Source organism: Pezoporus wallicus, unplaced genomic scaffold (genome assembly GCF_028554395.1).
Source record: "Pezoporus wallicus isolate ANWC-B61680 ecotype Strahan unplaced genomic scaffold, APGP_CSIRO_Pwel_v1 contig_7505, whole genome shotgun sequence".
NCBI lineage: Eukaryota > Metazoa > Chordata > Aves > Psittaciformes > Psittacidae > Pezoporus > Pezoporus wallicus.
This window is the reverse complement of record NW_026638908.1, coordinates 1,478,038-1,499,908: the sequence shown is the minus strand read 5'-3', so window position 1 is coordinate 1,499,908 and position 21,871 is coordinate 1,478,038. Positions and strand designations below refer to the sequence as shown.

At 44.7% G+C, this 21,871-nt stretch overlaps 2 protein-coding genes and 1 long non-coding RNA gene across 6 annotated transcripts in view; 2 read left to right on the top strand and 1 right to left on the bottom strand.

Annotated features, from left to right (window-relative positions):
• The window catches only part of FYN (FYN proto-oncogene, Src family tyrosine kinase), a 143,106-nt gene extending 132,513 nt beyond the window's left edge, over positions 1-10,593 (top strand). For all 4 annotated transcript variants that reach the window (XM_057413258.1, XM_057413259.1, XM_057413256.1 and 1 more), the window contains one exon: positions 8,972-10,593. In XM_057413258.1, coding sequence (XP_057269241.1) covers positions 8,972-9,180 — 209 coding nt within the window. In that variant the 3' untranslated portion in view covers positions 9,181-10,593. The remainder of the gene's footprint in view (positions 1-8,971) is intronic.
• Positions 10,505-21,871, bottom strand: part of LOC130601297 (uncharacterized) — a 20,524-nt gene continuing 9,157 nt past the window's right edge. Inside the window, exons 3-4 of the long non-coding RNA XR_008972635.1 lie at positions 15,111-15,172; positions 10,505-10,779 (exon numbers count right to left, since the gene is read on the bottom strand). This is a non-coding gene — a long non-coding RNA (uncharacterized LOC130601297). The remainder of the gene's footprint in view (positions 10,780-15,110; positions 15,173-21,871) is intronic.
• Positions 18,669-21,871, top strand: part of TRAF3IP2 (TRAF3 interacting protein 2) — a 27,070-nt gene continuing 23,867 nt past the window's right edge. The window contains exon 1 of the mRNA XM_057413253.1: positions 18,669-18,904. The gene's annotated coding sequence lies outside the window, so the exon portion shown is untranslated. The remainder of the gene's footprint in view (positions 18,905-21,871) is intronic.

Sequence of the window (21,871 nt, the reverse complement as noted above, 5' to 3'; positions counted from 1 at the left end):
AATATCAGGGAGCTGCTTAGCAAAGCTGTGACTGTGACAACAGAATGAGGTAGCAGAAAACAAGGTGACGTGTTTTTGTGGGATGGATGAGACCCTCTGCCCAGCACTTCCCCATGCAGTTAAAGAAAAGCGGGTGTTGCCACCAACGCAGTGGTTGTGTCACAGTAGCTGGCACAAAGGTCTTTTTGTCACGAGGATTATTGGCTAATGGTGTAGGAAAGCCATGATTTCCATGGGTTTATTGAGGGTTAAATGCAGACATGGCACAGTGTGCAAAGGTTGAAGACAAACAGGATGTGTGAGACTTAGCTGATATGGTGTTGCTCCCAGAGGAGGGCAACACTCCTCCCTGGGCTGCAGGAAGAGGAAATTCCTAGTCACTACCAGCAGAGTGGGTGCACAGGGGCTCTCACCAACCGGGGCAGAGTTAAGGTGTTGGGCTTTTTTTTCCCCTGAGCTCCACATTGGTGAGTTTCATGGTTTAAACCCAGCTGGTAACTCAGCTGTAACTCACACAGCCATTCGCTCACCCTCCCATTCATCCCTCTGGATGAGACTGGGAGGAGAATTGAAAGAATGTAAAACCCATGGGTTGAGATAAAAACTGTTTAACAAGTATAATATAATACTACTACTGATAATAATAATAATGAGAAGGGAAATAACAATGGGAGAGAATATAAAACTAAAAGGGAAAAGGGAAAGAAAACAATAAACACAAGTGATGCACAATACAATTGCTCATCTCCCACCAACTGATACACAGCCTGACCCAAGGAGCAATCTCGGCCTTCTGGGTAACTTCCCCCAGTTTATACACTGGGCATGACGTGCCGTGGTATGGAATATCCCTTTGGCTAGTTTGGGTCAGGTGTCCTGTAGCTACTTCCTCCCATCTTTCTGTGCCCCTCCTCACTGGCAGAGCATGAGACTGAAAAGTCCTCGGCCAGAGTAAACTACGTACCAACAGCTAAAACATGAGCATTGTTCTCAGACTAAAGCTAAAACTCAGCACTGCACCAGCTACTATGAAGATAAAAATAACTGTTGCAGCTGAAACCAGGACAGTGGGGTAGAGGTGCTAGAAGACTAGCCTTCTCTCTTATCACATGCAGGAGCAAAGACACACACACACAGGAAAAATACTTCCAGGCAAAAGTGGCCCCAAGTTAACTGTGGACACACTGTTGGCCATGGCAGCAGAGGATGTCTGCACTTCCTCAGGAGAAAGAGGCCACTGGCTGTGAGTTTAAGTGCTTGCAATATATAACTTCTTGTAGGACCCATGACAGAAATCTCAGGCATGGTCTGTGTCCTGAAAATGTGGACAGTTTTATTACGTGGCAGCTTGAGCACATCAAAGACAACTAGCGGCATCTCTGCTCTTTCAGCACCATCCTCCCTCTTCATTCCTCACTACATAAAGCCCTCACACACTGAAAGTCCTTTCGGCTCACTCTCCCCTACCCACGCTAGGAAGACATCAAGTAGCTGAAAGCAAATTTTTGCATGTTACGTATCACAGAATCAGCAGTTTTCTAGATGGTCACGTGCTGTCTTCGTTATGCACTGCCTGAGCATTACACCAGGGCCCTTACTCTCTACCAGGGCTCCCACCCTGCTCAGGCTGGAGGCCTTTACCAGTCTCATGGTCACCATCACTCCCCTTCCTGTCAGTTTTACCTAAGGACAACCTCTATTTTATATTTGAATTTCCTCATTCTGTCAAGATTCTCATTCAAGTTCATTCTCATTCCCTTAACTGGGAAAGCTTTTATAGGCTGAGACAATGGTGAAGGGGAACTGGGGCCTTCTCAGGAGGGTCTGTCTTTGCAGGTAGGTTAAAAAGAGGGCTTGGACTTCCCAAGGTGACAAAGACCTCCTGAGCTCCTCAGAAAAGACTCCTTTTTCCCCTGACATAGAAAGGATGATCCATCTCCTGCTTCATGCTGGGAAAATGAAGGACCTCCTGAAAGGATAAAGCTTCATGAATTCAGGTCTCTGTCTGAGGCAGGGAGTAGGGCTCAGCTGCACCCACAGGGCTTTCCCTGCTGTCACGGCATGGCTTGTGAGAGAAGGAAAAGGTGGGAATTCAACCACCCTGAGAGGCAAGACTCAGCCCGCCTCACCCAAGTATATATGCAACCTATATGTAAGAGAATGCCGTTTGTAGGCACTGCCAACTACTTTGGCACCCAAGGCATGTGGATTTGCAAGCTCTGGAAAGGTCAGCCTTGAAACAAAGAAGGTCATGGAGCTGTCACTCTGCTGTAATACCCGTTTCTGAAATAGTTGTGGTCATGTTGTCCTGACATTCCTGCTTACAGCTTGTAGCAGGCCAGGGGGGAGTGCAGAGAGGCCCTCAGACAAAGGCATTGCTTTCTTGCTTGACAAGATCTTAGTGCCTGGAGAGGTTATTTATAGCACACACCCTAGTCCTGTGGTAGTAGCCGTGCCCGCAGGGCACCTAAGTCATGTACATGGAGAACCAGGCATTGCTTTAAGGTTGCACAGAAGGAAGGAGAAACACAACAAAGAGGACAGAAGGCGGCAGGGAACGTTTGGGAGGGGAGCAGGTTGTGTGGAACAGGACTTGGCATTCCTTGTCCCCCAGATTTCAACCAGTTCCTGATGCCCCATTTTGGAAGAGAGGCTGAAGCAGTGGTGGGATATATGAGCAGTAAAGATTTTGATGGCAGAGATGAAGATCAGGCTAGAGTTGATAATCAAGCTTTGCCCCAGACCCTATACTCCCACAAGCAAGACTGACCTTTTGACAGATGTCCTCATCTTCCTTCTTCAACCAAGCCTGTTTCTCTGCCAATGGATGTAATGGACCACTATCATAGCTAATTTATTTGTGCTTTTCCTAGCCTTCCCTAATGCTTTCCCATTCATTTCACAAGGCAGCAGGTTAAAATAAGCAACTTTCACAGCCTTTCTGGGCATTGAGGTTCTATTTCCAGTATGGCAGTGAGGAAATAAAAATTAGACATGGGCAGAAGAGGAGACAAGTTTAAAAAAAAATAGTCTGCTTAGTGGACCTTTTTCAGTTTCTGTTTCTTTCCCCTTACACAAATTCCCTTTGGATCTTAATTTAGATATTGGGGGGGGGGGGGGGCAGGGGAGGTTAATGGAATTTAACAGGAGGCTGCTTTTCTCCAGCAGTAGTCAGAGAATTTAGCTTGTCTTCAGATAGGCAAAAATCTCAGCTGCACTGAACAAGCATCTCTGATCCTGCTCTTCTGCTTTCTGCTGCACTCAGCACAACAAGAGCATTTACGTTTTATGCCTAGTGTGACAGCCACCATGATGCTTCCTCTGGCCAGGCAGGTCCTTGAGGTTGGACTCCAAGCAGCTCTGCAATCCCTCAGAGTCCTCCTTATCCCTGAGCGAAGCTGGGCCACAAATGCTAGGAGAGTGCAAGGTGTGCTGCCCAAGCCTGAGGCCAAATACACACCAGTGAGCCAGCATATGTATACCATCATCATGGATGGTAGCTAAAGAGTTGAGAGAGGTGCGTACTCAGCACGTAGAACAGACAAACTTAGGTGGGTTTCTTCCTAGGCAGAAAAGCTCCACTCACAAATGCTGTAGCTCAGAGTCGCATCTCTTATATCAAGCAAACAATAGCTTACTTAAAACAAAACAGAACAAACAAACAAGCCCCACAACAGATATTGACAGCCTAGCTTTGTGGTGTTTTGAGGATGAGAAGTTATTGGGGGTTTTCAGGCCTTAATTTCTAAATGAAGTGGCATGGCTTCCAGATTTTTAAAACTTGCTGCTACTTTTGCACAGAAATAATTAGGTCGTACTGTACTCTGTAAGAGCAGTATTATGCTTCAAGGGTTGTCTTTCTTTAGGAGCAGCTTTCCTGTTCCCTTCAGTGCACTGCTGTGCCTGCATCCCTGGTCCCTGCCTAAGTCCCATATCCCATCCCTGTGCCCTTGCCTCTGGCTTTAATTTGGGATTATCCACGGAAGTTAGGAATTCAGCTTCTAGATCAAACTGAACAAAGCCCAAAATTTGACTTGTCTCCATTGTACTTCTCTCTTTTGAGAGCATGCTCTGAGTGCCAATGTGATCTAGCCCTATGGAGGACTACACATTTTTACCTTCTCAACTGCATCAGAAAAGGGCCAATATGTCTGAGGAACCTTTGACCATGAGCAGAGGCACAACTCAGAGTCCTTGGAGAGCCCTGCATTCAGGGAATGGACAGCAGCTGATCTGTTAAGAGTCCTGCTTTAAGCATCTGTGTTTGTATTAGTTTGATCATTGGTCTCAAAGTATGCAGTGGGTCTTGAAGGAGCATAATTCTCAGTCCAGCCTCAGAGAGCAAGAATAAACTGGCTTAAAACCATCACTGTCCTCACTGGACTTCACGTTGCCCAAAGTAATTTATATAGCTTATTAGCTTTTGACGTGGGGGTGCTGCCTAGTTACAGCAATGTTTCCTGTCTTCTGGAAAATCATCATTGACCAGATCTGTGCTATTTGCACATCTGCTGTGCTCCATCTAATCAAGCTCCTCAGAGCACACCAGAGCACTTTACAGTGTTTTCTTTAGCCACAACCAGAAACTTTACATCCTCTTTTGTGTCTTATTACTGCAGTTTTTCCAGTAAAAGTCAAGCAGCATTGCATTCCTGTCCCCATCCGTATGGGCAGTAGATTTTTATTATACTGAGCATTAAAATGGCCATATCCTGTGGCATCCTAAGATTATGGAAGGCTTCACTAACAAAGCTGGATGGTGGGAGGTCATTTCATTTTTGGTCTTCTCAGGAAATAGAAAGCTAATGGAAAAGCCGTCTTTTGGAAACTGGATGTTGCCTTCTTGGTCCAAATGGTAATTCTTGAAACATCATGAGCACAAACTGATTTTTCAAGCAGGTGAAATAGCTGTAGTCTACTGAAGAATATTGCTAAGTATTTTACTCCACAGATTTAAGGTTTTTAGGATAAACTTTTAAGGGGCCTAGAAGCATACTGCAAGCAGAATTTCATTTATTATTTACTAAAAGAGTTGCAGCTCTTGGGTATTCATTAGGAGAGAGGAGTTGTACAGGCTGCTCAAATATTCTCTCTGTGTTGTTAGAAGTACAGACACAACAGGCTCTTGCTATCAAAAGAGAAACACTAAAATTTGTAGAATAAGATACACAAATCAAGACAATGGGTTTGTAAACATAAACAGGCCTTCTAAGAGGTAAAACGTATACTTGGATGACTGCTACTTTTATAAGGCTGAATAATAATCCAAGCAATTTTGGAACAAATGTATTTGAAATTCCTTTTTTAAATTAGCAGCACATGTCAAAACCGACAGAATTTCTCTGGCAAATCATAGCTGCTGCAGCCCTTGCTGGATGTATGAATTCCAGTAAGGAACACGAAGATTACTTGGGTTAGTTTCATGTCTAGGTTCTACTGGGAGGAAGGGGAAAGGAGAAAGGAAAGGAAGGGCATTTTCCTGGATTATACCGTGATGAGAAAACCTGTCTTAACTGAATTTCCAGGGACAAAAAAAATGACTGATTTTAGGCAACAATGCCTCTTTTATGTTGTTTTTTCTATCTTTCTTTCTGTTAAGAGGAAGTGAAGAACTGTTTATGTTTTTCCTCCCCCCTTTCTCTCCTTGGGGTTTTTCCTCCAGCATACAGTTTGTTATCAAGTTTCGGAATGTGCTTTGCAGCACTGAGTAATACACTGAATAAAAATACCAAACATTTGATATCTTAGTTCAGTTGGAAAGGAGCTTTTTTGCTGCTGTTGCTTCTACTCATGTTGTACTTAAAGGGGTACTGCCAAAACAAAACCAAAGAATGCAGTTTGATTGTGGTTTAGGTATATACAGAGTTACTGCTGATACTATTTTCATACTCTTTAATACATAAGGGAGCACAGCAGAAGTTCTTACCCCAAAACATGAGGTCATTCAGCTGATTCAAAGACTGTGAATCTAGGATATGAAAAAAGGGTGCAGGTTTTTGTTCTAAACACAAATTTAAAACACTAATATTGAGAACACAACATGAACAAGATGCCAAGACAGCAGGGCCAGGAGGTTTGTGTTGATGTTGCCTTTGGGTTGGTGATGACTAACAGACCACTAGTGTTGCTTTGTAATTTATCAAAAAAGTAAAATATGTTTGAAAATTTTCTTGTTGGATAATGAGGAACACCCTGTCCTGGGTTCAGCAGTAGCAGTCATGTTTTTTTCCTTTGTGTTAACTGGTGCAGTGCTGTGTTTTGACTTCTAGCTTGAGAACAGTGTTGGTGAAGCCGATGTTGTCGGTTGTTGCTAAGTGATGTTTACCCTGACCAAGGACTCTGTGGGGCTCATGCTCTGCCAGGGAGGAGGGGAAGCTGTGAAGAAGCAGAGACGGGGCGCCTGACCCGGGCTAGCCGGGGAGGTATTCCATACCACAGCACGTCATGCCCGGGGTGGGGGGTAACTGGGAGTTACCCGGAAGGACAGGGGCTTCCGGGTGGAACTCGTTTTCTTGGCCGGTGGTATCGTATTCTCTTCCCTTGTTATTTTCCCTTATCATTGTTTTAGCTGATAGTAGCGGTGGTGATTTGTTGCTGGACTGTTCTTGTCTCAACCCGTAGGAGTTGCACTCTCTCGATCCTCCTCCCCGTTCCTCCGGGAGCGGGGAAGGGGAGAGCCCCGGTGCAGGGCGGGGGGAGACGGACACGGACCTTGATTGTTGTCAGCTCGGCACCACTCACTGGGAGTGAGTGAACAAGTTACCTGACTGGGTTTAAACCACGACACACCCAAACGTGTTCAATGCGTGGCAAGCTTTTCTGTTTTGTTGTGAGCCTGTGTGACCTAACATCAGTTTGGAGTCAATAATACAGGAGGACCTTAACTCTATGCCTAATCTGATGTCTGCAGAGGACCATTATTACTCTATTTTCATCATTCTGTGGAGTCCTAACCACAGACCATACGAAGTGTTTGCTCCTACTCATAAACATCTAAGCATCTAACACCAAAAATACAGTGGGTGATGCAGGTGATAAATCAAACACAAGAAACCACTCTTAAAGTGTTGGTCTGCAGGTAGGAAAATATTGTAAATCAGTAATCTAACCTTTATTTTTGCAATTATCACTGCTAAAGGATAAGGACAGGGTTGGGGGGGGGATGACGCAGTCTTCTGGGAAGGTTCCTCCATGCGTAACAGTCAGCATAAGAAACAGCACATTAGTGCTTGTTTGAAAATCGAAGGTGCTGCAGTAAGTTAACCAGAACAGTGAATTGACCAGGACATGGCCAACTGAGAGCCTGAATGCTAGTGGGGCAGCCTGAGAGAGGCTTTGAAAGTGAAGGCAAGAAGCTGGTATTTTGTAAGCAACAAGGAGCAAGTGCAAGACCATGTAAGAGGTGATTACAGTTGCAGGCTAGAAAAATGATCCTTGGAAAAACACTGCAAATGGATATCAGCAGGAGGAAATTACCCTGTCAAGATAAGAGGAAAAAGTGTTTTGTAATAATAACATGAGATGAAAATCTAGATGTGGATGGTCAGGAAAGGCTGTATTTTGCAGATGATTCTTTCAAAACATCTTTAAGAATTAAACACAGACAGTATGTGAGGACACAGAGTGAAGACCAAATCCAAGGATACAGCTAAGTCACCAGCCTGAATGCTATGCAGTGTAAGGATATTATTCCCGCTAGTTAGGGTGCAGACAAATGAGTCTGTTTTGAAGGTGGTTGAATTGTTTCTTACAAATAAGTTTATCAAATATATAAGGTAGAGATGATCCCCTGGGTCCTGAAGGTGGGACAAGAAAATTCTTCAAGAGGACATCCTGAAAGAACAGAGTGGAGGAGAACTGGGGAAGAATGGTGTAATGGAAACCAGGAGAAGGATAAGCCAAAGGAATGAGCAAATCAAGGTGCTGATTTCTAGATTTGGTCACAGAGGAACTTGATTGTCCCTACTAGTTCTCCTGCAGAGCTGATTGGCAGGACCCACTGTATTTTTCATCAGAGGACTGATACAGGGCTTGCCAACTGGCAAGCCACAAAGCTCACAGTCAGTGTGCACACCTTCTCTGAAATACTTCTGCATGCCTGTGGTGCCAAAGGAATTCCTGGAAGAGGTATTTAATCTAAAGTTGAAGTTGACTGCAATTAATGTATGGTGAAAAGCACTTCAGCAGAGGAATCAGGGGTTGAAGGTGTTGCACAGAAAAGTCAAGGTAGCAAAGTGCATGGCTTGCCTCCTAGAAGCAAGCATGATGGTAGTAGAACGTTTTACCTTTTTTGAGAGATCGCTATGGTTCTGCAGTGGGCTGTTTTGTTTTGCTTGGTATTTGACTTGTCTTCTGAGCAATTTTGTTCTGTTCTGGGTTGGAACCGTGGAATATACTTGAGCAAAGACAGATCAAGGGAGTGGAGATCAGCAACAGTAAGTTGTTGAACTGACCTTGAAGGTAATGCTGCTGGTAGCACGCTGGTACATCCTTGATAGCCTAAGTAGCAGGATTTGTCTTGAAGCCTCTGCAGAATGACCCCACAGAGCAGTTCAAGAAATGCACATACTCAGTGTGAGGGTTTCAAATATTTATCTTAATTTCTAGAATTTTGAATAGTATTTGTTGTAATGCATTTATTTTCCTTCACCACTTAACATAATATTTCGTGGTTACTATTGTTGGAGGGAAAGTGCCAAATCCTGCCCATTGGGAGTAAGCCAAGAGGGTAACCATGGTAGCAGTGTTTTACTCATCACTGGATCTTACAGACCTTGGCTGGGAAAGAAAGTAATCCAGATTACCTTGCAGTAGATGAAGAAATAAACCAAGACACTGGGGTGGTTTCATTTTGCTTATCTGAACCAAAAGAAATTTGTATGATCAAGAAAGCTGTATGTATTGTAGATTGAAATATACCAGGGTTAATTTGCCTGTAATTTAACAGTGTTGATTCATCTGCATTTTACAGGCATGAATAACCGTGAAGTCTTGGAGCAAGTAGAACGTGGTTATCGGATGCCATGTCCTCAGGACTGTCCTATCTCCTTGCACGAGCTTATGATCCACTGCTGGAAAAAGGACCCAGAGGAGCGTCCAACCTTTGAATATTTGCAGGGTTTCCTTGAAGACTACTTCACCGCAACAGAACCCCAGTACCAGCCCGGTGACAACCTGTAAATCCCCGGTCTTCAGACACTGTCACCAGTTACCAGGTGTTTTTCAGCCCTGCCCCGCCTGCCCTTCAGCTTCCAACTCTGTGATCGACTTCTCCAGTGTGCAGCATCTTCCAGCACCGCCGTGCACAGTAGGGGCTGAAGCTGGGAACTTCCGCAGCCTTTGCCTATGACCACTTGTCCTAATAATCTGAATGTCCTGAATGAAAAGGAGAAAAACACTTGTTTTTTTTTTTTAATCAAAGACTCCAAAACTGCATTGTATTGATGTTATGTAAACTGCAAAACCTCTGTTCATTGTAAATAGTAACTCAGTGCCAATAACTGATCCTAGTGCTTTCCTTTTTTTAAAATGCAAATCCTATGTGATTTTAACTAGTCTTCTCCTGATTCAATTAAAAGTATTATTTTCCAGAAGTGGCCTCTTTGTCTAAAACATTTTTTTTCATGTTTTAACAAATAAAAAAAATACAATCAGGACAGGTGTTTGGTTTTTTGCTTTTTTATATATAAAATATATATAATATATATACATACCTGTACATACAGTATATGGGTGCTATTGCAGAGGAAATTCATTTGTGATCGAATGAATCCTGCTGCAGCAGTACCCAGAAAGCGATAATTTTACTGCAGACATGAAAACACTGGTGGGATTCTGAAAGCCAGTGATCTAATTTTTGGCTTTTGCCAAGCATGATTTTTTTAAATTGGATTGCACTTTTTGTTTATTATTATGTACCTGTAGATGGTTGTAACTTTGCTCTTTCAGGAATCATGTGCTGTATTTACAGTAATGTTTCCAATGTTTGACAAGTGTGTGATGATTTGTTCTTGAAATTAAAACGAACATATTTAAAGCAAGAAAACTACACCATCACCATTTGAACTGGAAAATCAAAACTGCAAGGACTTCTTGTATCAAAACATGTATACTGAAATGTTTCAAAATGATTTATTAAACAGTGTAACCACATTCAGATGGTCTTAAAATCATAGCATTTTAGCCATGTCCACCTGCTAAACCATTGGTCATGCAACTGGGACTTTTCTGTTTTATGTGTAACATTTTTCCATTGTAAAATAAGTGTGTTAAATGTCCTGTACTGCTAATGAAATTACTTTCTCTATGTCTGCAAGTTCTCCAGTGGAATTACTATGCACTTCTTTACATTTCATGGAGGATGCACAGAACAAAGTATTACCTTTTCAGTTGTCTGTACCAGCCTTGAATTACTTACGTTTAACCAAAAAAAAAAGAAAAAAAAAAAAATCCTTTCTATTTCTATTGAGTTTTTAATACTGAGTTTCAAATTTTAAAGTCTTAATTACATTTTGTTATGGTTTATTTGCAAGTTTACATTTTAAAACTGTTTAACTTTCTTAATTTAGTAATTAAAAAAAAAAGAGCATTTTACATTGGGATAGTTGTTCTTTTGTTTAAACTGTGGAGATAATGGTGGAGAGGAGATAAAAGCTTTTCAAGAAGGGGTGTCATGCCATTTGGAGCACTATTTTTCATAGGAGTATGCAGACCAGTTACCTATGGGACATCATTTTCCAAATTATGAAGTCAGTATGTTTTTAAACAGCTGGAGTTCAACTGTAAGGAAGATGGTTGAATGCATCGCTAGTCTCTCATTTCTCTGTTCCACAATCAGTTTATTCTTTAGTAGTTCTGTTGCATTTAACATGAATATCTTTACATTTACAAGTGCTGCAGGAAAAGATTTTCTATGCCTTGTATTCCTTTACTGCTTTAAAATATTGTGGCTAAGTAAGACTTCCTGACAGCTGGCAATTTTTTTTAAATCATTTAATACCTAGATTGTGAATTCATATTCTGAATACTCACACATTTGCTAAGAAGAACCTTTCTTCCGTTCCTGAGAACTAACCCAATAATGAACTGAGATTCAGAGAAAAAATTGTCATCGTTTCAATATTTTATATAGAAAACACTGACTGAGAATCCTCTTGCAAAGGAGGCTTCCACACTTAGCCTTTCTTGAAGTGTGAATTTATATGGCAATGTTCTTGTTACCAGATTTCCATGATAAATTGGTTAACATTTTACATGTAGAGTCTATAAGTAATGTTATGTACATGATATATTCGATGTTTGCTGTACCTGTGGCTGTGGAGTACTGAAGAGGCCATAATTCTTGTTGGACTTTCAGCTTCCTCTTAGTACTTACAAAGCAAGTCATGGTCCTCTTTTTCCCACAGCTACCCCCCTGCCTTAAAACATCATCCACTGAACTGAGGACTCCATAGTAACACAGTGAGCTGGCAAAACCGAAATGTCACATGCTCAGCCTATTGCTCAGTAGCAAAGCCTGGCCATTCCACCAAGTTCCTTAGCAGCCACAAACTTAAGTTCAGTTTCCATCTGCAATGCAGGATGAGCCTAAAACATTAGTTTTGCCTATGTTTCTCATTGGAACTAAGGCTCAGATGGGGCATTGTCGGGGTTCTATGGCCTTTATTTCTGATTCTTGGGATTGCTGTTTCCTGTATCGCATTTGGTCTATGAGTACCATGTTGATCTCTGCCACATCTCTGCCTGCAACTGGCTTGTGTGCAGACTGATGCCACTGTTGAGTGGTAAATCCAGACTATTTCTCACCGGTAGCTCTTCCGCTTATTTTTCTTAATGTTGGGAGTTTTGTTGTTTGGGTTTTTTAATCTCTCAAATAAAAACATTAGCAAAAATTTAAACAAGGTTGTTAGCATTTTTGCTATAAATTAATAAAATCTTTTTCTTAACCACTGTGTATGTGCCACAAATAGCTGTGGTGACTATAAAAGTAGAATTACATGATTAAGAATCTCCTGTTTCTTCCTTTTATTTTTTTTTTAATGTAAGGCTAAATAAATCACATCCAGACAAAAACCACTGTCCAAACGCTCCCCCCACCAGCTGACCTGACTCCCAACTGACCCTTGGTGTGGTGTAGTTCCAGAAAAGGTGACTTTCCAGCAGCCGAAAGGATGCCATGGGGTGACCCAGGCATCTCTAGGCCAAGCTTAATCCTGTACCAGTCCCAGGAAAAACAACAAGCAGAAATGCAACACTGCTGCGAAAGGGACAGTTTGTAGAATTAATACTTGTTATCACAGTTCTGTGGGAAGGAAATGATTGACTTGGTGGGTCTTCGAAAAGGACCAAAGCATGTCAAAGACACTAATATGATATTCTTTGGCTTCTGCAAACAGTGCTTGACTTTGTTCTATGTGATGCTCTGGTTTTGATTTAATTACCACTGTAGAAAAGCAAAGCAAATGCAAAACAGAAAAGTTATTAACTTATGAAATTGCACAAATAATCACAAATGGAAAATCTGTCTCCAGTGCAAGTGTCTCTCCTGAAGCCTCTAGACTGGAAAGGACTATCTGCAGACTGAGAACACAGATTGCTAAATGTTTTTGACCCAGCCACATAACTTCAAGGTGAGTGGGAAGTCGCTCAAAATTATTTTTATATGCCCCATCCTTTTCTCAAATGCTGCAATGAAAAATGCAGTACACTAATGACTGCTACCACATTATACTAAAGGGGCTTAAGGGCCTCACATGAAGCTGAGCCCAAGCATGCAAGAGCTATTAGGAGATACACAGTAGCTCCTCTTCTAATGTGTAGACAGTATTCATTCATCAAAGAAGAATTTTCCTGTCTAATGGGAAATTACCACCAGCAGTGCAGACAAAAGGATATTTATTTTCTCCAATCGTGTCAGCTTGAGGGTCTGTCTGTCTTTCAAGAATAACTGAAGTCTGTTTGTAGCTCAGATATCTCATTGTGTTCTACAGTCTCTGTAAGAAGTGATTATAATTTCCTGTGACTCATACACAGAGAAATTTTATCACTGAAAGGGCTCCCATCAATTGGGGCATCATTCCCTGCCATCTTAACTGAATGAGCCACTTCAATTTTGGATTTTCCAGCACAGACCAAACTAGAACCTGTGCTCTTTCAACAGAAAAGGGAAGGAGGTATCTTGCCAGGACAGCACTGGTGTAGAGTGTTAGTCTCTCCCTCTCAGTGCTTCTGAATTTGCCAGGAGAACTTTTGACACCTAAACCAGATAATGGGGGCTCATTTTGAATGTTAGAGGAGAAATGCTAACTGATCTTAAGTCTGTGAGCTATTTTCTGTCTACTTTTAATACAGCCATTGTTCTCATGTGGATATATCTGTATCTCAAAATGCAATTCGCACACAAAGACATTTGTGCCTATACAAGCATCAATCCATTCTTTCTCTGCAGCTGAATGCTTAACAAAAATGTAAGACTGAGACATGAATAGATTAGAGGACAGAATGGTGTTAAGAACAAAAGAGCTTCTCTTTGTTGTGTTGGGGTTTGGGGGTTGTTATTTTTCTGTTGTTCCCTGTCTCCCATTGCATGTTCCCTGTCTCCCACTATTTCCAGGCCGGAAGAGGGAGGGTAGCGGCAAGTACTACTGCCGCAGCCTGGTGATGACTTGGGTCCCTGGCTACTGCAAAGAGCAACCTGAAGCTGCTTTGAAAGTCAGGGAGAGAAGATATGTCTCCCAAGGGCATGGCTGCAGTTTTGGCCCTGTGGTGTGGGCTTGCAGGAAGGCAGAAAGGAATGCCTCCCAAGAAAAACAGGTCATTAGCTGGTAGGCTCTGCATCATGCCGTGCACAGAGAGATCCAAAGGTTGCAACACCAGCTGTGCTCACAGTGCCCCTGTTTCACTGTGCCCAAGGATTTAGGTGATCAGATTAAAGCAGGCTGGTAAGCAGGAACTACGGTTTATGTTACCAAGTGTAAATATCTTCTCTGTTACAGGGTAGAGGTAAATAGTGTATGTTCAAGATGGGGAAAAAAAGAAATCACGGGACTAGTCTCCTTGTGACTTGAGAAGCAAGTGTTGCATCTGCCTGACCAGGCCAGATGGAAGTTCAATTGTTCAGCTCATTGTTGGGAATAACTCAGCATTAAGCTCTGTAAATAGCTAAAAGGGCAAAGAGCAAAGAAATGAGATTATCCTCCTTCCTCTACAGCCAGACTACAGCTTGCCAAGGGCTCTGGTTTGCTTTTCTGTGCATCAGCATTTGTTGCTGAGTCCCCGCACCAAGAGTCTTGTGAAGTTTCCCAAGCTCCTTATTGTCACAGCTTCACACAAAATCCCTGAGCCCTGTAATGGATGGATTTTCATTGGAAAACGAAAAAAGAGAAAAGGATGCAGGGAAGCTTTCTAATCATGTTGTAGCCTTACTCACTGGTCCTGGGGCTCACCTTCATTCCAGAGGCCTATCCAAAAGCCCTGCCACCCCCTATACTTTATTCACTGCCACAGTTCAGGCTGTGGGCTGCCTTCCAGCCCTGCTACACTGCTGGATTTCTCCATCTAGGAGACACACAGGAAGGGTTCCTGGTGTTGGAAAAGTTGTGTGGTGGTCCCAGCTAGCCCCCCCTGGCTCCCAGGGGGGAAACAAGGATGCAGAAGGGGCCTGCAGTTTCCCTGGAGGCTTCTTTGGCTCCCACAGACACTGTGATCCTGGCCACTGGCAGCAGCTTGGGCATGACTAGCTGCAGCTGGATATTGGGGTGACTTGGCAGGGGCTGTGTTGATACAGCCCACAGTCCCCCTGACAATGGAGAAGCAGATGCTAACTCCTCCTCCTAAAAAAGCAGAGGCAAAGAGCCAAATGAGGAACCACTTTGCATCTTGAAGACAGAGGACTAGGTACATTTGATCATATGAGAGCTCAAGTGTTCCCTCAAATTCCCATGTCTCCCAAAAGCAGCACGGCCGCCAGCTGAGCTTTGTACATGACCTCATATACATCCAGCGTATAAAACACATACTGCATACTGAACATTTGCATATGTTACACGTCTTTTGTTCCACTTGGGTGGCCTTCTCCTCCCCTTCCCCCTACCTCTCGCCCCATTACTCACCCACACAGCTCCCCTCACGTTATTCTAGACGTGTCATTTCTGAAGGACTACACATCCCAGTCCTGCGGAGAGTGGGGGCTCTGTTAATTGTCAAATGTTGGGTGGGTAATGATCAATGGATGACTAATTGGAAGCAAGAGGGAATGAAATAGGTATTACTTAGCTTCTGCTCTTAATTAAGAGCATGCATAATGCTGTGGGGAAAATCTTAGCAAATGGCAGGAGGGTTTTTGTCATTATGAAAGGTTTAATTAGAAACATTGCACAAGCTAACATCCAGGTACTGTTTTCTTTCCTTTCGGGTGTCTCTCCAAGGCGTGACTGAAAAATGCCAAAGCAAGAGCCTTAAAAAAAAAGAAGGAAAAAGTGCAAATTATTTTTTTAGGCATGTGCCTAGCACTCTAAACAGCAAGACATGAAAGAAAGCCCCAGTTTCTCTGCAAAAAGCAGAGAGAAGCAGCAAGGAGCAAGCCAAATCTAGAGGACTGAAGCAAAGTGTCATGTGTGTTAAGCTAAAATGGGATAAATGTTCATTGCAATGTCTCCAGGTTAATTCACAGCACCAATGTTAAAAGTGGAGCAACATGACAGTGCTTTATTTGAACAGTTAATCATTTGGAAGCGAAAACATTTATGATTTAGTTCTCTGAATCTGTAGATGTGGTAGGAAATACAGAAAGCAGCACTTGAAGTTGACATTATCTAGCTAATCAAAAAAGAAATATTACAACTCCTGAAGAACTAGCAACCACTTTTTATAAGAAGTCTCCATGTTAGTTGCCTTGCCAATGAAAACACTCATCCTGCACTTGAATATTAATCTGTACTTTCTATGATGGGCCCAATGTGATGCATCACATTCTGCTTGTAAATAATGTACAGATGAGATACTAACTTTAAAGAGTTCAGAGCTTGATCCAGATTTCAGTGAAGTCAACATGAAGACCTCAGAAATATAAAACAGGCCTTCATAAAGCAATTAGGATGGCCTCAGTTTTGGGGATGGGAGAGGCTTTTGAAATGCTGAAATAAACTTGGATATATGTTCTCCGAGTTTCCTGATCCAAAAAACCAAGTTAATTGATAGCAGTTTCTACAATTTTGTGGAGAGTACTTAGGACTGGACTGGACCCTGTCTGCAAACAGTGCTGCTCACACAGCCAGCAGAGAGTGTCTTTCAAGGTCTTTTTTTTTTCCGTTTCTCAGGCTGCTAAGAAAGTATATAAAGCTCAAGTGAGAGGAGCAGACTCAAGCACCTGCTGGTTTCTGGGGTCTGGCAAGTTAAAGAGAGGGGAGAGGCTGGCCCATAGGTGTGATTTCTGGACCTGGAAATGCTCACAAGGCCAGATTTCACAGTGTATTCCCTAGGCATCGTGTCCTTAGGAGGAAGGCTGCTCTGCACTCCTTTCTTTGGGCCACAAATACCCTTCAAATGAAGTTAGGCACGAGTGGTCAGGATGGAAGTAAGCCCACAGGCCTGAATGCTGAGTGAGCTAGCAGGGGCATTTCTGTCACAGCCACAACCTCCCTCCTCTGGCCAACAGGCAACCATCTACAGGGAAGGCAGGTGGCCACTGCTGTATGCTGGGTGTTACAGCCCCATGTTCAGGGTATGACCAATGGATAACAGAAGACTGAGTGTAACTGCTGTTGGCATGGAAGGTCACTCCACTGCGTGAAGGGAGAGGTGTTTGCTGGCTACACAGCTCAGCCCTTTACTAACAAACCCCACAAATATGGGTATAGATGCAACATCCCCATGGGATACTCTGTGCACTGAGCTCCCATGCCCAGCTGCAACTGCCCGCACTCCCTGGGGAGCTGATCGACACACTGCAAACACTACATCAGTCCTTCATGTAAGCCCAAGGAAGGTCAGGCACTCCGCAGAGCAGCTCTCTCTCCCTGCTCCCATCCTCTCTACGTTCACCAAGGTCCTGATTTTGGCTCCTGCATGTCCTTGGTCTGCCATTCCCCACTGTGGCACACAGGCTGCAGTGGGGCCATTGTTGTTTCCAGGCAGGAGGCTGTCAGGGAGGCTGGGGAGCAGGGCAGCAGGCAGAAACGGGTGTTCTGCAGCTCATGGCTCAGGCAGCTCTGTGGAAAACGGGTGTTCATGGTGCAAAACAGGCATGCAGCGGAGCTGCCATGCTTGACTGCAAACCAGAGGGATTAAACCCTCAGCTGACTCAAACAACTGTGGTTGTAATGCAGCCACTCTTGCCGCAAGCATCAACTGCCCGTCACGGCCGGGTCAGGCTGGGACCTGCTGACAGAGCAGGGACTGTGGGGGCAGTCTGTGGACAGGGAAGGACAACTTTGGGATGCACCAAAAGGGAGCCTTGGTGTCCTGATGGCCTGTGCCTCAGTGGGGGAGGAAGGAGGGAGGGAAGGAAGGGGTCAGGATAGCCAGTCGGTGGGTCAGGCTGACATGGGATTTCTCCTGGAGGAAGACAGGCTCAGGCTGCATGGCATCACTGCACTGCTGCCAATACAATCGTATCTAGTGTTTGGCTTAGGGCATGTGCTGTTCCAGCCGCTTGAATTTTCCCACCAGAAATGTGGGCAGTCGTTCTTTGGCAAGAGGAAGTGCGTGCCTGGGTCACGGCTTTGCCATGGGGCTGACAGAATGGCAGGTTCCCAGAGAAGGCTGGTCCCAGGGAGGAATGCCAGGCAGGTGACTCCCTCCTCAGAACCTAGTGCCAGGATGCAGGGTCTAGAAGGGTGCAGGAAGGAGAAGTGGTGGCACTGCCCGAGCTCAGAGCTCAGCTATGGCTTGGACATCCTTGTGTGGCCAGGCTGGCCTGTCAGGCATTAAGGCAGTGTGTGACGGCAGCCCATGGAGGATGAAGAGCCATGCACAAGTTGCAGACAAGTCAGACTCCTCGCAGGGTTAAGTGAAGAAAATGTAGGCTAAAGATCAGGAAGAGCTTCTTGGCAGGGAGATGTGCTGAGTGGGGGGTCAGGAGAGCAGTGTAGGCTGGGACACACAGCTGTGTCCAGCGGGCACACGAGGGACTGCTGCTGTGGAGTCTGGCACTGCACCAACAAAGCAGCCACGGCTTTGAACCCCACCACACTGTGCCATCAGCACCAGTGCTACTCAGCCTTCAAGAGCTGTGCACATACGTAAGGGTGTCAGCTTGTAAGAAAAGCGAGTTTCTACTCCTTGGGGGGTGTAGAGAGAAACTTGGAAGTGCCTAGGAGTCTAACCTAAAGAAAAAAAAAGTCGGGAAAAATCCTTTTTTTTTGTTTTGTTGTTTTTTTCCATATAGTTCTTATCCCCATCATGTGATTGTCTTCAGTAGTCTGAATCACAGTTGGTTTAACATTTGGCATTGACAGCAAGCGACTGAGGACGAAAGCAAAGGATGACTTTCCCGGCAAGGCGCACTGTTTAGGAATCACACCGGGTTTTCCCTACAGCTATTTATCTGGGGGGGCTCACTCAGAGGCAGCCTGGCTTTCTCAGAGAGAGGGAGCGAGCCACACGCAGGCACGTCGAGAGGGTTTTAAGCTTCAAAGTGTCACTCCCCCCCTGAGGCTCCCTCTCCACCGCCGCCACGTTGTGCCGCGCCGTGCCGTGCATGCCTCTTCCACTTCCTGCTGCAGAGCCAGTTCTGCCGCTTACCTGGGAGAGGCAGGGAGGGTGTCGTAAAAGGAAGAGAAAAAAACACCCGGCCGGCTGAGGAAGGAGCCCCCGGCACGCCGAGAGCGCGGCGGCGTGCGCAGGAGGCACTCCAGCCCTCTCGCTTTCCTTGGTCAGCTCAACGTGAGCAGCCCTCGCCCACAAGGTAAGGAGTGTTAGAGATGCTTCCTTTCTCAGCCCCTGTTTGTAATTAGCTGTTGTCCCACTTCTGGCTCTCAGTGGGCATTTTTCCCCCTCAAATTGCTGTCTCACTCGCTTTCTCCCCCTTCTCTCGTGCGATGATAGCCTGAGTTCCAGATGTTTACAACATGTTTCAGCCATTTCATTGAAGTTTTTGTTTGGTTTGGTTTGTTTTGTTTTTAAATCAGGAGGGTTTGGGGGTAAACACTGGGAACGGACACGCCTGGTGTCGAAATGTTGTCCTGCCTATTTACATAGCAGGCTGGCAATGCCTGGCAGCCAGGCCTGATCCCGCTCCCGCCCTGCACGGCTGTGCAAGCTCAAGGTGGTTTATTGGCTGACAGCTCTCTTCTTCTGTCCTCTCACTCTCACTCTTTTCCCTCTTGCTCTTCTTCTCCCTCTTGCACTTCTTTCCTTTTATTTCCCTTTTCTTCCCCCTCTCCACCTCTCATTCCTCTCCTTTCCCTTTTGTCTCCCCTCCAGCTGCTCCAGGACCATATAGGACAGACCTAGTGAGGGAGAGGTGGCTGTGAAGTGTGAAGAAACAGGATTGTAGACCCCTTTGGCACAGTTCTGCGTGACATTGGTATGGAAATAGTGGGTAATTAATTAGGATAAAATCAGCCATGTAAAACCTGCTCCCATTTCACACAGTAGCTGATTGTTTCAGAATGCGACTTTTCTAGGGCTAGCTTTGGCTGAGCAGCTGGGCAGTGAGAACAACAGTGGGCTTACTGGTCTTCGACTGCAACCGGTAACCACCAGACCAGAAATTTCCATTTCCTGGAAGCCCCAGGCCATTCAAGGCCTGGCCTAGCCACATCCATGCCATCTCAAGCAGTCAGCAATGTCCTGCCACACAGGACAGGCCTGTGAGTCCCACAGTGGATGATGCTGAAGACAGGGGTGCAAGGGGCACAGGCAGGAGGAATGGTGCCCTTGTGATCGCTCATCACTGCCACTGGCTGTTGGGAACATCTGCCAGTTGTGCTGCAGCATGCAGTGCCATCAGTCTCTGAGGCTGGGCTTGCTCTTGCTGAGCACCAACAATGTCTTGAATGCTGTTCTTTATTTATTCTTTCTTTTTTTTAATGGGGTTGGGTTTTCTTTTGTCTTTGTAAGGCAGGAAACACGGCATGTGCAATTATGGCATTCATGTCTGTCAGTGCCCTACACCCCCCACAGCAGCTTTTGAAGTTTGGCAGAGGGTACACGTGTGAAACATATATACATTTCTGCACAGTACATGAAAGCAGGCGAGAGAGGCTGTTCTCACGCTGCCAGAGAGATACATCAGGTCCCCCAGGCTTCCCCACACCCTCCCACCACCCACATGCCCTGAGAGCAGGGAGGGACGAGGGATGCATCAGCCCCACAAAATACCAGAAGTTCTCATTTATTAGGAATTGGAGGTTCCAATGTAAGGCACAAAGCTATAGGAAAGCAAGCTGGGGAGATTTACGCCCCTCAGTGTGGTCCCCCCTGTCCAGCCCCCTTTATCTAGCTGCAATTTTGTGCCAGGATATTTAAATGTCCCGGAGCCATGCAATATCCCAGTTTGGGGGTTATTCAATGTCTACAGGAGTTTTATAATAATCAGAAATGAGTGGGATGTAATCTCTGGCAAACAAATACATTTTTAAGAATACCTAAAAACATTGCAGACATTTTTGTTTTTCACAAAGATTAGAAAACTGGCAGGAAATGCTGCTTATATATGAGATCCCTGTTTGGGTCCTGCTTAAGGGTGTTGCACTTTTAGTTTCTTACTGCTTATTGCCTAGCATTCCTACTACATGTACATGTCATGGGCAGAGAGAATGAATGGAGCAGCCCTGAGGAGAAGAACTTGGGGACATTGATTGACAAGAAGCAGTGTGCACTCGCAGCCCAGAAAGCCAACCATATCCTGGGTTGCATCAAAAGCAGTGTGACCAGCAGGTCGAGAGAGGTGATTCTTCCCCTGTACTCCGTTCTCATGAGACCCTACCTGTGGTACTGCATTCAACTTTGAGCTGCCAACACAGGTGGGATGTGGAACTGCTTGAGGGAGTGCAAAGTAGGCCATGAAGATGCTCTGAGGGCTGCAGCACCTCTCCTATGAAGACAGGCTGAGAGAGCTGGGCTTATTCAGCCTGAAGGAAAGAAGGCTCCAGGGAGACCTTAGAGCAGCTTCCAGTACCTGAAGGGGGCCTGCAAGAAAACTGGAGAGGGACTTTTAGCAACAGCATGTAGTGACAAGACAAGGGATTGTGGCTTTAAACTGAAAAGAGGGTAGAATGAAATTAGACATTACAAATAAATTCTTTACAGTGAGAGTGGTGAGGCACTGTCAAAGGTTGCCCAGAGAATCTGTGGCTGCCCCATTCCCATCAGTGTTCAAGGCAAGGTTGGACGGGGCTTTGAGCAACCTGGTCTAGTGGAAGGTGCCCCTGCCCATGGCAGGGGGGTTGGAACTAAATGATCTTGAAGGTTTCTTCCCACTCTAACCATTCTGTGATTCTATGAAATCAAAGTCTACACTAAAAAGGCAGAAAAATATCAGGTCTACTCTAGCCTTTGCACCATGGATTGCCCAGTGAGCAACATGAAAGCTGCAAAAGGGAATGTGATGTTTGCCATGCAGGGAGGGTTGTAAGGATGTTCTCCTGTTTTCCTGGCATATGTAGACCTTCATGCCATGAATGTAGAAACTATGTAAGAGCAACCATATTACCACTGTTGAAATGTTGTTTTCATGTTCTTTTTCTACTTTTACCAGAAGTCATAAAAATAAACATTACCTGCCCTAGAGGGCTTAAAATCTGGGCCAGGAATGTGACACATTGCCTTAGTCTTCATGAAGAGGGTACCCAAAGGAGAGGATATGCCTCTGTGATGACAGCAGCCAAAATTCTTCGTGGTGAAGTGTGAAACTCTGGCGCTTGGATTT